This window comes from Aptenodytes patagonicus, chromosome 17 (genome assembly GCF_965638725.1).
Source record: "Aptenodytes patagonicus chromosome 17, bAptPat1.pri.cur, whole genome shotgun sequence".
In the NCBI taxonomy this organism is placed as follows: domain Eukaryota; kingdom Metazoa; phylum Chordata; class Aves; order Sphenisciformes; family Spheniscidae; genus Aptenodytes; species Aptenodytes patagonicus.
In genome coordinates, this window is record NC_134965.1 from 6,972,409 (window position 1) to 6,989,501 (window position 17,093).

Genomic DNA, 17,093 nt, shown 5'->3' on the forward strand with positions numbered 1-17,093 from the left:
CCCCCATGCATCCTCTGGGAGATGAATAGAGCCTTTGCTGGATTTTTTTTTTAATTTTTTTTTTTAATTTTAAAAGCCCCATGAGCGAGCACCGGACGGACCTTCTCTCATGCCTCCCCAGGGCAGTGGAGGAGAGGCAGCGGCTGTTGGTGGGATAACGGGCTGACGGCACGTTTTGGTGGGCCCCCAGCGAGCCCAGCTTTGCGAGGGGAATGGGGCATCTGGAGGTGAAATGGTTTGGCTAAGGGTGTTGCATGAAAAAATCCCAATTTCCTTCTGTAGCAGCAGAATTGCTTGGAAGGGGTCTAGGGTTTAATTTGAATGCTAATTCTTTTCTTCTAAAGATGCTTGTGTAGGTACAGTTATTCTAGTGTAATAAAAGTGATAAGGTGTAGCAAATTAATAATTAAGAAGAAAGCTTTCCACATCGTGGTTTGGGGATTTTGGCAGCTCTGTGCTCTTGCCTGTAGTAACTTTTTTCACCCTGGTACCCAGGCTTGATGAACACGTCTCTCCTTTCCTTGTCTCTGGCCCTTCTCTAACCATCTCCCCCGGGCTACGCTGAAAACAGACACCAGAGCTCAGGAGAGATTTCAAGCAGCAAAGAAGAGCAGGAGGAAGATGCTTCCCCCTATATTGCACTGATATTTCTCTGGCTACTCAGGTTGTGTCCTCCCTTGCTTTGGGGGATGAAGACAGGGATGTTTTTTTTAATCCTTTTCACTTGCCTTTTCTAGCTTAGGCCAAATGTGGAGCATTAATTCAAAGGTGAATATGGGAAGACTTCATCCATTCCCTGGATTCCTCCATAAGTGCTTCTATGTGAGATTCTTTCATTTCTCCTTAAAAACATCTCTCAGTACATGTAACGTTTGTCATCATTATATTGCCCCGTTTATCCTGGAGTTTAGTTCATCTGCAATTACATCTTGCAGCATTTCACAATGTCTTCAACCCTGTCTCACTGCTGTGCCTTGTCAAAGCCGGATTGAATCAAGCTTAGGATATGGATAGCCTTTTGTTCTTTTAAAATCGTATTTTTCAATTTGGCCTTCTTCCCCAGAGACTGTCTGTTGAGACTGACTGCTCTCCTCTTGCTGGATTTGGTGGTGTCTTACAGTAAGGCTGTTTTGTTTTTTTTTAAGAGACAAAAATCACATTAACTCTGGGATTCCTCTAAATGCCATCTTGAAAGTAATATTTCTTATAGTCAGCTTAGTCCTTTCCTCATAGTGAGTAGCACTAACCTGCATCTGATGCTGACATTTAAAATTAATCCTAATCATTCCATCCCTATCAAGAAAAATCAGCAAGTCCTGTGCTGCCCTCCAAAGCAAGAGAGTTTGATGAGAAGCGGAGCTTGGTCCCAACTCAGTCTCTGGTTTGAACGCCCTGAACGTTTGGGGAAGGGACAGATGTAGATGAGATGGTTGGTGCTCCAAGTGCTTCCGATTGCCGTGGCTTTGTTCAGTCCTGCCAAGATCTGGGTTGTGGAAAAGATTTTTGGGGTGATGAAATGGTTAAATGCTGGGGGTGTGCCCTGACAAGCAAAATGAACGACTGTCCTTGAATTTGGGGGTGTTAGACCAAGAGCCGAGCTGCCAAGAACCACCCCCAAGACCTGTCAGGTGAGGAAGAAGTCGTAAACTCCAAGGTTTCATGTGGTTGGGTGTCTCAGGTGGAGTATGAGAACTCTTGAATACAGAAGTGATGGTGGAGATGTCTTGCAAAACACCCATTTATGGAGGTCTACAAGCGTTTTGAGTAATATCCTTCTTTTGAATACCCCATGTTGGACTGTACTTGTCTGGAGTGGATTTTCCAGTTTAGGATGGGAGTTCTGGTCAAAACCTGGGATCTGAAAGGGATTTTCTACCTTAGGCAAGCTGCAAAATTAATCTCCCCTATCTAAACCTGTGAGTACATGATACAGGGGTTAGTTGCAGCACCTTAAAAAGCACATTGCAAAGGACAACACAACTAGGCTGGCAAGAGAGAAGTGTAACTAGATTGTGATCTTCCAGTAAAACCAGTCAGTCCTTCCTGGAAGCAGGAAGTTAGTTTTATCTGTGACTAATCTGAAACCAAATGTCTGTGTGTACACACGTGCAAAGCGGTTTGGTGGTGGGTACACACACCTGGGATGTCAGGGAACTGAGGCTGCCTATCTCCTTTTTCAGGTATTTGATGTTGGATCTCCTGCGCGCCAATTTATTCCATCAGGTTATTGACTCACGTGGTATGGATGTTCCCTGGCTTCTGCATAATGCATCGAAAAGCTTTAGTTTCATTTTGATGTAGAAGTGAGAACGTTCTTAAATTTGAGTTTTGTGGGAGAGGAGAAAGGGGTTTCTTCCATGGTCTCATGATCTGAAGTTATTTCCTTTTAAAGCAGTGGACTTTTCTAACACAACCTTAATATTAGATATCATAAGGAGCATGAACAGAGGGGGAAAAAAAAAAGCAAACTCCCTTAGACAAACATCTACTAATTTGCAGTTTGCACAGATCTGCACTAAGGAAAAAATGCACATTGGCTGTGGATCCGCTAATGAGTTTAGCAGAATATTTCATTGGTCAGAGAGCTGCAGAGTGAGCTCCAGCCCGCGGAGAGCTGCGGGGCAGACCTGGTTCCCAGCACACAAGTGCTGGGGTCAGGTTTTTTGGCACAGAGTGGGCTCGGTTTGTACACGGGTGTTTTTTGCGCATGTATGGAAACTTGTGTGTGTGCATGACAGCTGAGTGTTGCCACGAGGTTAGGTCTGTAGCCGGATGAGACCCTTTTGCGGGTGTAGAAGTGAGTAACACCCCGGGATGGAGCATTACTGAGGGATCTGCATGTCTTGTACCATCGAGCCGCCAGTGCTGAGCCTGGAGGTTGTTCTTGTGCTGCCCTGAGTGGTCACGGTGCCTTTGCATCCACTCATGGGGAGCATAAAGCCAACCCGGCAGCACTTGGCGTTTGCTTTGAATTGGTGTAACAAGAGTACACGCTGCACTCTCTCTTTTTTTTTTGCTGGCTTTGTCCTGTGTGCTATAAATAAGCCTGATCAGGAGCAGCAGATAAACTCTCTGCCCTGCTGACAGAAGTTTCATAAGTGCAAAGGTTGGGTTTTATTTATTTACTCGGGGCCGTAGTTGCTGTGCAAAACTGCCTCCTCGGCCAGGATGCGGCTCTGCCTGGCTGGGCTCCCTGCGGGCTGAGCTCCCCTCTCCTCCGGGGCAGCGGGTGGTGAAGGGAGAGGGTTTGTAGCTCCCATTCCATTGGGATCCCCAGGGGATGGGTATGGTGGTCCCCCACGAATGGGAAATGGCCCACGGGATGGACCTGAAGAGGTGGAGAGATGTCCATGTCTTCCTGGCACAGCCAGTCCCTGCAGCCTGTGCCGACAAAGCTGCCCCATCTAATGGGGGCTTGGCACAAACAGCCTTTTTTAAAGTGGGGAAAAATCAGTTATGGGGTGGATTTGGCTCTCCAGGTGCCCTTAGAAACAAGGCGTTTAGCCTGATACAGTCTTAGAAGATCAAATCCTGACCTGTCAAAAGTAGTAAGTTTTCTCCCTGTGCCCCTCAGTGGCTTCTCCCTTCAGACCAGGCTGAATATCCCAATTTTGCATGGATGAGCAGTTCCCACCGGTGCTTCTCGGTGTGAGCAAGGATGCTTCAAACTGGCCTTGTGCTGTCCCCGTGGCCGCTGGGTCTCAGGCGAGCTCAGGAGCATGCTGCCGGGTGCGTTTGCTCAGCCGACCTGGTGTGAGCATCCTCCTCCCAGCCCAGCCGGGACGGTCATGTCCAAATCTTTTTTCCTGCAGGACAAGCCATCTGCATTGCAAACCACTACCAGAGCTGGTATGGACCAGCACGAAGATTGTAATGGGCACAGGACCCACGCTGCTTGCTCCCTGGCAGAGATGAGGCTTCATGGGACCTTTGGGGTCTCAGCCATCGGCTAGACAGGCTGCAGGTGACTGGTCTCCTGGGCTGGCAGCATAAGAACTTGGCTTTTGGCATAAGGGAGGTGCACGCTTTTCCCTTCATCCTGGGTGAGATGCTCCGTTCGTACAGCAAAGTCTCCTTGGAAGAGGCCCTGTGGCCACAAACTCTGCAGGAGCCGAGGGGAGCGGGGGATCCCAGCCCTGGCAGGGGTTTCTCTTTCTGCTTCTTTTCCATTATTTAATATTTTTGTCAGAGAGGTGAACCAACTCAATCTTGCTGGCTTCTTGCTGTACAACAGACTTACAGATGTATGTAAAGAACAGGCTCCAAGATGAAACTCGGGGACAGGCAGAGGATTTTCGGGCTTGAAGCACCTTGTCTGCCAGCTCCTGTTAGGCAGCGAGGTTGTGTGTAGTGGCAGGACTGAGCGTGCAGTTGCTCTTCAGGAAAGCACTGATGATGCTCAGTCAATTCAGGTGGGAAAACTGCCCTATGCAGAATGAACGCGCAAGGTGACCAGTCCCATTCCCACTGACTTTGGGGCACAGTATCCGCCTCCAGGTCTGAAATGATGCTCCTTCAATTGGATTTTCAGACATGGGCCCCACACAGCGTCTTGCAGGGTCACAACAGCGTCTGATTGTTTAATGTCGTTATGTGTTCTCACCCTCCTAATAGCATGAAGAGGACTGATCCTTTTAAAGGGAGGAGGCTGTACCTAGAATGGAGTCTGCAGGGGAAAATGCTGCGGGGGGGGGTGTCAGGCATCACTTCCCGCTGCCTCCTGTTGACATTGGCAAATTGGCTGCCTCTCTCCGGCTTCTCCGGAGAGATTTACTGCCAGGTGAGGCCTCTGGTTAACACAAACTCGTGGTTTCTGCAAACCATGTGGCTGCGTGTTTCCTCATGTGACTTAACTTGATATGGCTGAACCAGTGAAATGTAGTTTTTAGCTCATGACAGCAGTATGATACACCCTGGGGGGAGACACCAGTGTTTGGTCTGGTTTTGGATCCCGTGCAGCATGGCTCTGTAAACCAGAGCCAAACCCTACTGAAGTCAGTGGGACTCTGCACAGTTCCCGTGGTCCATGTATAAAAATACATTCCAGTGGTTGGTCTTTGGAGTTCTAGGAACAACTACGTGGGCCTCCAGCCATTTGGCTGTCAAGGAGAGCCATCTTTTATTCATTGACGTAACACACTATTTGTGTGTTCGTGGATGTGCAGTTGCACAGGATGTAGAGGAAGCAAAAAGTTCTCATGTGCTGCTTTGGGCTTATTTCTAACACAGTTGCAAAATGCCCCCGTAGCATGTTCCTGCTGCAGGAGGAGATGCTTCCCCAGCCCGGGCACTGCACAGCGCAGCGGCTGCAGTGCGTCTTCTGCCCTGGCCGAGCAGAGGCGTGGGGGTGGATAGAGAGTTTGCTGCACATCTGTGTTGGAAAACAGCTCCTCGCATCGGGAGAAGGTCTGAGGCTACTGCTGGGGCCTCGTCAGTTCAAAGCTTATTCTTCCCAGGCATTTCTAGAGCAATCTGTCTCCTGCAGCAGGTGAGCAGTCCCTGTCTGGAAGAGAGTTGTTCATTATGATCTTTATCCAAGAGCCCTAAGCCCTGCCAGCAGACTGCCTGGAAGATAAGGAGTGATTGAATATTGGATGGGGAGCTGCTGGAAGGCGCAGTGTGGGCAAGGGGCAGTTGCAAGCGCTGGATAAGGGTGGCAGGGGGGGCCTTGGCTGGGGCAGGGGGGATGGCAGGGCACAAGCGGTGACTTCCAGATGGGCGCTGGAGTGGCTGCTGATGGGGCTGAAGGCGAGGGAGGAGGCCAGGAGGTGCGGGAGCAGCCGCGGTTTGGTGTGGCACCGCAGACAGAATCGGAGCTGGGAGCCCTGCAGAATCCCCCTGCCCGCAGCGGTCCCTGCCTTGTGCTTTATCCCGGGGGTGGGTTCAGCGGAGTACCCGAGGGGACAGACAGGGCTGCGTGCGGGGGCCTCCCCAGGTCAGAGCACATCCCTGCGGGGGACAAGTGCCTGTAGATCCCTTGGGGTGCGAATACAGCGGGAAACCCCTCCGTGCTCCTCCCCGGGAACCACCGGCGGGGATGCCTCACGCTGCCTCCCGGGGGCTGCCTGCAGCCGAGCTCCGGTGCCACCCTCCCCCGGTGCAATCTCCCCTATACGAGCCCGGTGCCACCCTCCCCCGGTGAATCCCCCCTATACAAGCCCGGTGCAGTCCCGTCCCGTCCCCCCCCCCCCCGGTGCAATCCCCAGCGCTGCGGGGCGAGATGAGGCGGCGGAGGAAGGAAGAGCCCCGTCCGGCTCCAGCTTCCTCCGCAAGCCCTGCCTCGGTGCACGGTGCCCGCCCCCGGCTCTCCCCCGGCTCTCCCCGTTGCATGCACCCCACAGCCGGGCGAGCCGAGCCGAGCCGCCTCCCCGGGGAGCTCCCGCCGCCGCCCCCGCCGCGCAACAGTTGCCCCCAAGTCGTGGCCGCCCCCCCCCGCTCCCCGCCCCGGGGAGCCCCCTCGGCGCCGGGAGGAGGAGGCGAGGGGGGCGAGGGGGCTGCGCGGAGCCGCCGCCGCTTTGCAGCGCTGAGCACTGCCGCTCTCATCGCTCCGCTGCCGCCGCCCGGGGCCGGGAGAAGGAGCTCCTCGGACCCCGGCTTCTCGCCTCCCCGCAGCGATGGAGCGGGCCGGCGGGGCCGCGGCGCGGCTCCTCTCCGCCGGGCGCAGCCGTCCTCTTCTCCGCTTGCGGGAGCGGAGCAGCTCCGCCACCGGGCACCGGCCCCCCTGCTAGGCTCCCGGGGGACGCCGAGCCCCATCCCGCACCCCCTGAACCCCTCGTGCATCCCCCCAACCCCTTGTGCATCCCTTTGTGCATCCCCCCAAACCCCTTGTGCATCTCCCTCACCCCTTTGTGCACCCCCCTGTGCACTCCCAAACCGCTTCTGCATCCCCTCCGTCCCCTTGTGCATCCCCCTGTGCACCCCCTTGTGCCCTCCCTCCGTGGCTTCCAAGCCTCCCCCGCCTTGCATGCAGCCCCAGGACTGCAGGAGCCGGGGCCACACACCATGGGCACCAAGCAGACCAAGGGTTGCCAGCCGGGCAGCGCTGGGGAGAGCCCCCCGGCCCACCACCGCAAGAAAGTACCCCCCAGGGAAAGGGGGGACTTCCTCGCCTCCCTCGTGGTGAAGTCCGGCGAGAAGTTTGGGAAGGGTGGTGGCAGCAGCTTGCCCCCTTACCACCGGCGGATCTGCATGATCCAGGACATGCTGGTGCTGGTGAAGCAGGGGAAGCAGGAGGAGGCCACCGAGCTGCTGAGGCACCTGCGGCAGGTGAGGATGGGCAGGTTTCTCCTGGGGGGCTGCCTGCTTGCGGTGGGGAAAAGGTAGTCTAGGAGAAAAACACATCCCGGTTTCGAAAGCCTGCTAGCAAAGAGGGGGCACACTCGGTTTTTGCGGGTCTAACTTTCGTGGCGTAATTTTGGGGAAGTGGCTGAGGAGCTGCAGGGTGGTCATGGTGTTGGAGATGGGAAAATAACCCCGGGGAGGTGCTTTGCATTGTCTGCAGCGAGGAACCCTGCCGGGTGCATTTTTCTCCTTCCCTTCATTGCTTGCGCTGATAGCTCTGGGGTTTGCAGTGTGCACAGCCCACTCAAGGAGGTTCCCACTCAACTTTCAAAAAGTTTGGTGTTTAAAGCGGATCTGTAAAAGCGCTGAGGCAATTTGAGCTAGCAGCTTTTGAGAATCAGCTCTTTTCTTCCCAGCTCAGAAATACCAACAGTTGGCAGCTTTGCTTTTTATCTTGTTCTTTTTGACGCACAATCACCTGGGGGAGTTTTGCTGGTGTTGACTCGGGCTTGTAGAAATGAGCGTGCGAGACGCTGTGCGAGTGCGGGGAATTAATTGTACGGAGCCCGAGACCTTTCCCCTTGAAAGTCTGTTTGAGCTGGGCATTAGCTGAGAAGTAACCCTACAGAAAGTTGCTGTGAGCAAACAGAAAGGCAGCTGAGGAGCACTGCTCTGTATCCAGCAAATTAGCATTTAACCTTTTCTACTGATAGGCGGTGATAAAAAGACCGAAGCGCTGGGCATTTTCAAGGCTCTGGGGTACACAGGGCTTGGAAAAACAGCAAGTTTTCCATGCAAACTGAAAACAGACCTGTCTTCAAGCTTGATTTTTCTCCCAAGGAGCTTGCAAGGCACCCAGCTGTTCGGCGTAACCAGTTCTACCACCCGGGGAAGAGTTGCTCAGACTGGGCATGGGGAGCTGCTTTCTTGCCCCGTAGATCTGCTCTGCGTCAGTCTGTCCACGTCTCATGGTTTTCTTCTTGGTTTTGTTTGTTTGCATTTTTTCCCCCCATTTTCTGGTCCTGTTAACTTTTTAGCAAGTGGATGTGTTGTTCGGGGCACGTCCCTGACCCCTTCACCCCCCCGAGAGGCACGCTTCCATTTACCCCATCAGCCAGGGTCCCTCTGCCTGGCTGGTTTATGTGACTCAGGACTATCTTTGGAGCAGTCCAGCTGAGAAATCTGAACAGTTTCATATGTGTTTGCGTTCCTTTATAGAAAGCTCTCACGACTTACTCTCAACCTTGAGATAAAGCGCTTTTTCTGAGATGAACGTGCCCCCTCCCCGGGAGTCGGGGGTACGACTCTTTGGGACAGCAGCCTCTCTGCTTGGGATCTTTGCAGCCGTGGTGGGTCAAACACGTGGCTGGGAAAACGCTGTGGGGCAGAAGTGGCCGTGAGTTGGGCAGCAGATCCGTGCCAAAATGTTGCACCCTCTCAGCCCTACCGAAGCTTTATCGTTGCACCAGCAGCCCATTGGAGCTGGCAGAAAGGCAGGGGCTAATTTTAGAAGGTGTTTATATCAACACCCCCCCCCCTCCCCCCCCAAAAAAAAGAAAATCTTGGTGCCTGTGAAGTACCATGAGCCGCTCCCAAGTTCTCTCTGGCTTCAGATGCTGTTTTTTCTCAGCGATGCTCTGGACCGTCCTCTCCCTCCCCGCCCGTTGGCCTGCAGGGTGTGAGGGAGCTGGGACGTGTCACAGCGGCTGCCCCAATGACAAATCTGACCGTGGGGGCATCCCGTCATCTGACTGAGGCGGGGGGGGGAGCTAGAAATTAATTTTAAAATGCTGGGGGAAGCAAGGAACCTGTTACAGTCAGATAAGTCTTTGTGAGTGAGTGTTTCTGAAGAGCTTGCTCTGATAAAATATATCTTAGAGTGTCAAAATAGGGAACACTTTGTCCTAGATACTATAATAGACTCAAAGCACATTTTTAATGAGACGGTATTATTCCTTGCCTCTGGGTAGCGAATGTGGGATGCCCCACTGAACAAATCCTGATTGCTGTGGTTTTTGACAGGCTGACTTTTGGGAGGTGGCGTTTTGGGGGTGCATCGGTGGCTGCAAGGGATGCTCAGTTCTCTCCCAAGGATCTGGGGCTGTGAGGCAGTGGGAGTCTTTGAGAGCTGAGCTCCTGCTGCGTCCTAGCCTGAAAATGCAGATTTGGGGGGAAGGATGAGCTTCCCCCTGCAGAGAGGGATGGACAGGTGAGCACGGTGGGGCAGAGACCCATAATAGCTCTTATGAGCTATTAATAGGGCATCCACCGCTGAGGGGCTGTGGTTTGGTTGGTCAGTGTAGTCGCTAACGTAACATGCGCCGCTGCTGCTGCTGCTGCAAAACTGGGGTTTTCGAGCAAACCTAGTGACCTGGTGCCCAGCTCTCAGTTTTGTTTAGTCTTTTTATTTTTTGAATATCCCAGCTGTTTAGGTCACTGGGAGCCTTTCCACTGACTTCACCAAGTTCTGAAGCCAGCCCAGCATGCTAGCGAGCGGGTAGGTGACAGCATCCCCGCGGTTTGGAGGTGCTCCATCCTTTTTTTCAAGCGGGACGAGCACGTTGCCAGACCTGAGGCTGACCAGCTTTTCAGCTTTCCTTGATGTCACGTCCTGCCCGACCCACCCCCTGCAAGACGAGGTTCGGGGGGGCTTCTCCTCCCGCCTGCCAGGGCCCCCACAAAAGCTGTGTTTGATAATCAGCCGAAGGGCAGGGCAGCAAAACCGTATTTTAAACGTTGTGCCGGAGCACGGTCAGGTCCACGTTGGCACCAACGGCCAGCATGGCCTTTTGCATTTCACCAAACTTACCCATCCTGCTCCCCTCCCCTGAAATGGGAGCGATGCTGTTTTCTTTACAGGCTCTCGTAAGGATTAATTAGTGTTTCCAAGAATGCTTGGAGGTTGCAAACAACTATAAAAGCGCTAAGATACAAAGCAGACTTCTTTTTGTTTAAAAAGGTAAAAAATGTGAACAGCAGACAGACTTACTTGCTTCAAGGCTGCTTCTCGGAGAGGTCTGAAGCGGTCTCCGGTGCGGAGGCAATTCGATCCCACTGCCTGCCCTCAAAATAACACTTACGTTATTGCTGCGTGCAAGGGCTGGCAGCGGCCGTTAGAAAGGGTACGAGCTCCCTTTGCCCAGCCAGCCTAATTTAACGACAGGTTCTTTAGCTAAAGATACCAGTTGCTCTTTCCTTCTGCTTTGGTAACACTGTCAGCTGCCTGGAGCCCAAACCTCACATTGCAAAATTTAAATCCCCTCCCAAAAAAGTGCTGTCCGCTGCCCTCTTTGGACGAGGTGTGTTTTCCCGTAAGCCATCCTCGCCAATACTGCGCGTAGGATGTTTTTGGCAGTTAAATGCATTGGAGGATAAGTGGAAATACACTGAAATACTTAACATTTTATTGAGGTCAGAGTTTGGGGTTGCAAGAAGCTTGCTGGTCACCTGGATGGAGCTGGTTGCCTTTCATGGAAGTAATCCTTGCGCTGAATAACTTTGAATTCTGTTTCTCTGCTATAAAGCAACTTCCTAGATTTACCTGTTGGCATCTTCTCTGCTTTCCTGCAAGGGGCTGCTGTAGGGCCTCACCCTAAGAGAGGGTGAAAACTGAATTAATTAGGGGTGTCCAGCACTTGGAGTGGGACCCTGTACCCCGACCCTGCCGGCTGTCACGGGTGAGAGAATTGCGGCTCCTCTGTGCTGATGAATTGCTGTGCCCGTTACCCCCAGCTGCAGAATAGGCTAGGCTTTAATATTATCTAGTGTAACACTTTTTTTTTTTAGGTTTGTTTTTTTTTTTTTAATGCACTCTTGAGTTTCAGTGGTTAAAGCAGCCAAGCGCTGTCAGTATATTAAATTCTGGGAGTGTCTCTCCTGCTGGGGAGAGGATTTGTAAAACAAAGCATGTTTTCCTCCTCTCCGCTGCCAAACGGATCGTTTTCCCAAGCGAAATGGTGAGGCGCTTCCCAGCACATTACGTTTCACTCAAAGAATTTGCCATTGGTTATGGCTCGATGCGGAGTTTTTGCTGGGCTGTTGCTGCTGTTGCTGCTGCTCCAGCGGAGCTGGGCTGATGGGAGAGGGGGGGAGGAGGAGGAGGCGGCATCCACCGGCTCTGGGCATCACCTGCACGTGGCAGGAGGTGTACAACAGTTCCAGGAATTAAAAAAAAAAAAAAAAAGGGGGAAAAAAAGGGCAAAGCGTTGTAATAAAACCTCCAGGCATTGAAGGTGGCCAGAAGCCAAATGGCAAGGTCCAAGGTGCGGCAGAGCTTCATGACTTGTAAGGTGGCTTCTCTGCTCACGCCAGCCTCGCCTGGGCAGTGGCAGGGTGTGAAGGGCAGGGGAGAGGGTTCAGGGCCCCAAATGGGCAAAGACACCACGATAACTCCGATTTGCAAGAAGGGGCCGGGGGCAAATGTGCTCTGATGCCCGCTGAGCCGTGCAGACCCTGCGCCCGCAGTGCAGGCAGCCGCCTCTTTGCCGTGGACAGCCTGCGATCCCCATAGTCTATCCCCCAAATTCATCCCTGCCGTGGGTGCAGGCGTCCCTCTGCCCTGTCCGAGGCTGACCCCTGGGTTTTGCAGCCAGCAGCTGGGGGGAGCAAGGCATGACATGTTCCGAGGTCTGTCCTGCTGGGCCGGCAATTAAATGGGACCGCCTGCTACTTCTGAGCAGCTGCCTGGTGCCATGGGGACTGCGTGGTGCAGGGATGCTTTGTTAATTAAATGATGAGTGTCTTCATCGTCAGAGGGAGCTTGGCCAGGAGGAATAGTTAAAAAAAAAAAATTAAAAATGGCTAATGTAGAGACAGTTCACTTTGGGCTCCTGTGACCTTCTCCCTGCTATGCCAGAGCAAAGGGCTGCGTGATAAAATTAAAAAGCAATTCTTAGGGGCAGTCATTCTGCTTAATTAACTTTGGTAAGTGCATTAAATGGCAGCTGATGTAGATGGAGGGCTGGTTACCTCAGCTGTCCCTGTGATTTATATCACACCTGTCCCTATTTTCTTCCCCCAGTTCCCCCAGTGCTCAGGATTTTGCACTTTCCGGGGAGGCAGGAGCTGTTGGGGAGAGTTTAGCGCAGGGCTGTGAAGGCAGCGAGCCATGGCCGATGGCTGGGGCAGCCCGTGAGGGTGCCATGACACGTCAAAAGGCCGGCAACCTTCCTGGGGAGGGTAAGCACTGGAGCTCTCAAAGAGAGAAATGCGGATGTTTTCAAACCTTCCTGGGAGGTCAGCTCTAGCATCTCATGGGTGCTCGGAGATGCTGAGATGGGGAGGGGAAGGTTTACCTGAGTTCAGACCAGTTGGGCAGCGTTACACCCGGATGGGCTTGAAAAGCAGCCACCTGTGAAGATATGATTTGGCCCCTTGGCATAACTTCGCGTGCTTGGTAAAAGCTCCTGAACTATTTCATGGCCCAATATCAGCCTGGTTTGTGTGTTACACAATGTGCACCTTCACGGCACGCACTGTGGGTCAAGAGTGCTTTCGGGGTTATTTATTTCCCCAAACTACACTTACGAGACAGAGATGCTGTTGCGTAGTAGATCCCCATGGAGGTGGATGTGTTGTCAGGCGAGTTTGCGATGATTGCTGCATCTCTGGCAGCTCATCAGGATGAAGGGGATGTTTTTCGGTGCCGCCTTGTCTCAGATTCAAACTTTCTCCCCGAAGGATGCTGGCCCCTGGCTTTGCACCAGCCTCAAAACACGTGCTTCAGCCCTGCCGATGCCAAAACTGCTTAAACGTTCCTCCTCAGCCGTGCGGTTGGACGTGCTCGTTGACATCTAGAGCAGACCTTGGGGAGCGCTGTGGTCTGGTTGATATGATGCAGCTTAGCCGCAGCCTGCGGGTGCCTCGTAGCTGGCCCGTGCCACTCTGTGCTTGCTCTCGGCTCAGCACGCACCAGCTGTGGGGCATCGCCCCTGGGATGCTGGAGGACCTTCAGCATCGTTTCTGCTGCACAAGCGAAAGCCTGGTCCCTCCTCCTGAGCGCTAAGACCAGCCGATGCATCAGAGGTGACCAGGGCTGGAGTTTCTCAGCTCCCAGCAGCGTGTGAGCTGCTGGCAGGAGGACAGGGATGAAGAGGTTTGCAGCATCGGGCTTGGTTTTTTGTGAGCGAGAGTCGATGGGGAGCGGAGGCCAAGGCCGGGTGCCTGCTCTGCCTGCAGCGCCGGGCACCACATGGTAGAAGTTGGGTAACCCGGCGGGGTGGCTTTGGGATTAGCACTCGTTTCCTCTGCTTTGGGTTGCTGATGAAACCACCAGCGCTCCCCACAGTTATTTTTAACCCTTAGGCTGCTGGAGGCATTGACAGCAAATGACCGTGCCTGGCAGTGGTGGGGTGTTTTCTGCCCCAAATGGGGGTGTCTCGTCTCCTCGCTGTGCTCCCTAACCCTGCCCTGCTGCAAGCTGCTCTCTTGCAGCACCCTTTTCCTGCTTGCTTCCCATCCTGGCTCCTTCTGCTCTTTTTCCTTCCTGCATGGGATTCACAGGTGGATGCGTCCTGGTTTCTGCTTGGCATCCGAGCAGCCTGGTTTTAATTAACCCCCGGGAAGGTGGCTGCTGCTGCTTCTCCTAAGGAAAATGTGTCTTTGGGGGATGCTGAGATGCAGGGAGGGAGGGGAAGGTCAGGCAGCGCCGGGGAGGGCAGAGGCGGTACGTGCTCAGCAGCGTGAGCTCAGTCCCTGGAGCCCCCCGTGCAACAGTGATGCTCACCCTGCCACTGGCATGGAGCAGAGTGGGTTTTCTCTTCTAGCAGGGATGTCCCCCCTGGGATTGGGGAATCACACGCATAAGAAATCAGTGTTGCTAGTGGATGCATTAATGCAACACATGCAAACGCACCCAGGCAGGCCCTGCTTGCTGCAGGGACGGCAGTGAGAGAGCTTGAGCAGGGGTGAGATCCGTGTTCATATATCCACTTGCATCTGAGGAGCACATCCTGGATGAGCTCCCTCCATGGCCAGCTTTCCAAGGGTCCCCGGCTCAGCCTTTCTGGAAGCGCTGCTGGCTCAGAGCGCTGCGTGCCCGGGGAGGTGGTGGCTCCCACACGTGCCGTAGCTCAGGATCCGGGAGGTGATGCAGCACGGGGCTGCCTTGTCTGAAAGGGTCAGAGATGAAACTGCTGGGTCAGACCTTGGTTTCCTTCCTCTGGTCCTGCAGAGCCGGGCCGGGCTGGGTTAGGCTGGGCTGGGCTGGCTGCTGCTGGCCGAGGGGCGGTGGGCAGCTGGCTGGTCCCGAACGGAGGAGGAGGTCCTGCCTGTGCCCTCACCCGGAGGCAGAAATCTCCAAGCTGGGAGAGGTTAATGGTTGCAGTTGGCAAGCCAGCCCCTATTCAGCACTTTATCTGTTTATATAATAGCAGGAATGTGTCTTCCTCTTCCCCCTCCCCGCGCCGCTGCTGCTGCTTTCACATCTGATGTGAAATGCAGGCACCTCAGGGCTCCAGCCCTCAGACAGGCTGGCATGCACCTTTTTATTTTTTTTCCTTTTCCTTTTTATCTTGCTTCAAACTGTAAAACCCCTGTGTCTGAGGGCGTCTTCTCTCTCTTGCCAGCACGTGGGTGTGACGGCTGTGCGGGGAGAGACCTCCTTGCAGATCCCAGTGCTGGGACCCGCGCTGTGATGGTGTGCCTGGGTGTGCAGGGGGTCTCCAGGGACAGGGATACAGGGGGATGCACTTGAAATTCAGTATATTGTAGCTTCTTGATAGTTTTAGATCAATAATAGTATTCCATGTGTTGGGGGGGGTTGGTGACCATGGCCTCCTCTTAGGTAAGGGAGATGGTTATATATTAATATTAATTTCATTCTTGTACAAAGAGATTAACTTGGATTTTTTTAGCATTTAACTTCTTCTGCAGGTCCCAGCCAAAAGCCTAATGGGATTTAATGCCTAATTCTCTTTCTCGCTTTTGTGTATCTCAGCCTCTTTCTCCTCCAAGTCTTGGAGAAAAGACCAGCAAATGGTAAATTTAATCTTGCCTGTAAAAGCAAAAGCAAATTGTCCTTTCCATTCCTCCCCAAGCGGAAGGTTTTAGCTCCAATTACTCCTGGCTCTGACCTTGCTGCTTTGTGAGCAGGAGCTGCTTCGAGCTTTCTGGTTTTCTCAGATCTTTTAAAGACTCTTTACCTTTCAGACTTCCTGTCTTTCAAAGTCGGCGATGCTTTCTTTGTGCGAGGGTTTGAGCACACGGCATCGCCAGCTCAAGGGAGAGCCTCGGACACGCGTTGGAGCCGACGGGAGGGAGATGCCTCCTTCCTCATGCCTTTGGGTATCTCAATGGATATCTGATTCCTTAGGACCTCTTTATATTATATCTTCCTAGAGGCCTGGCTCTCTTTCCATTACAGAGCAGGGCTCGGGTTTGATATCAGTGGAGGAATTTCTTTGTGAGATGTTTCTGGGTTTCGCGCGGGTTGCAACAGCCTGTGCATCCTTGTTGGCCCACAGAGGGTTCCCTTGAGGTCTGCTATCCACAGGCAGTGGATCGGGCTGCTGCGCTCAGTCCTTTAATGTCCCCTTTGCCTTTGAGGTTTGTTTCTGAGAAATAGCAGCAGCATTTCCAGGGCTGCTTCGCTGCAGACCTACTCCTGCTTCCCACTGGCGCTGCTCCGCCTGCCCGTCCCTGCGAGGTTTTGCAACGTTTGTGGGTGTGCTCACGGGGGGCAGGGGATTGCGTTCTTGTGTTGCACAAGAGATTATTTCTAAGGCACTGTCCCTAAGCCTCTAATAGTAATTGAGTTTGAAATGAAAGTTAATTAATCAAAGAAGAGCCCAACCAACCAGCCTGCACTCTGAGCCAGACCCTCAGGTGCAGGGGATGGGGGGGGGTGTTTCTTTGGAGGATGCGGAAGCGTGTGCTGGGTTTCTCAGCTCCTTGCTTTACGTTTAGCCACAGAAAATGAATCCTAGCTGGGAAAGCAAAAATATGCCGGGTTAGAGAAGGTGAGCCACCAGCATGGGCCGTAGGGTGCAAAGCAGCTCGGCCGAGCTGGGGGGGATGGGGCAAGCACTGGCCCCTGCCTTCACCCAGCCGGGGGGACGCTGTGGCACCCGCCGGGGACGGGACCTCCAGCTAACGTGGGAGGTGAAGCGCTGTTCTGTAAACCTCAGCATGCAAAACACACCAAGGCGAGTGAGCGCTGTCTGTCCCTTCCTCTCCCTCCGAAGCATGATGAGCTCAGAAAACACGATATTAAAAAACAACAATAATGCCTTTAACGGTTCTTGTATCTTCATCTCTCGCAGGCAGCAATCTTCTTCGTGCAAAGGCAGAGATTTCCCATGTTTGCGTGACTGAAGGGCATGGGGCTTTAAGTAAATCTATGCCGGGGAGCCCCTGGTCCCATGGCTGGGCACCATGCTGGAAAATGCTCTCAGAGCTGGCTCTTCCTCTGTCTCTGGGGATGCTTAAACTGAGCCCACTCAGGGCATAGCTGGGAGCTGGCGAGCAATTAATTACTATCTCGTTCTGCAGAGCTGTTCCTTCGCCCCCATCCTCCCCAAGGCAAGGCAGATCTTGGCACAACAATTAAATCCCAGCAGGGGAAAGCAAAATCTGCTGAGGAAGGAGAGCAGATGTGCCCTCTGCCTTTTGCAGTCTACAGTGGGAAGTGGTTATTTTAGCCGGAGATGTGCTGAGGGTTTTTGCTGGGACACCCCTCTCCCCGTTCCCACCCTGCCTGCAGAGCCAGTCCCACGGAGCACGGTGCTTGAGATGGGGACTGGTACCATCTCTCCAACCATGGTTTGGGGACCCCCACCTCCAGCGGGAAGTGGAAGGCAGGAGGTTGGTTGTCC

The 17,093-nt window shown here is 53.4% G+C and overlaps 1 protein-coding gene across 1 annotated transcript in view; it reads left to right on the forward strand.

The window, feature by feature from the left end:
* Window positions 1-6,592: 6,592 nt before the first annotated feature.
* LRRC75A (leucine rich repeat containing 75A) overlaps window positions 6,593-17,093 on the forward strand; it is a 96,967-nt gene continuing 86,466 nt past the window's right edge. The window contains exon 1 of the mRNA XM_076354528.1: window positions 6,593-7,266. Coding sequence (XP_076210643.1) covers window positions 7,003-7,266 — 264 coding nt within the window. The 5' untranslated portion in view covers window positions 6,593-7,002. The remainder of the gene's footprint in view (window positions 7,267-17,093) is intronic.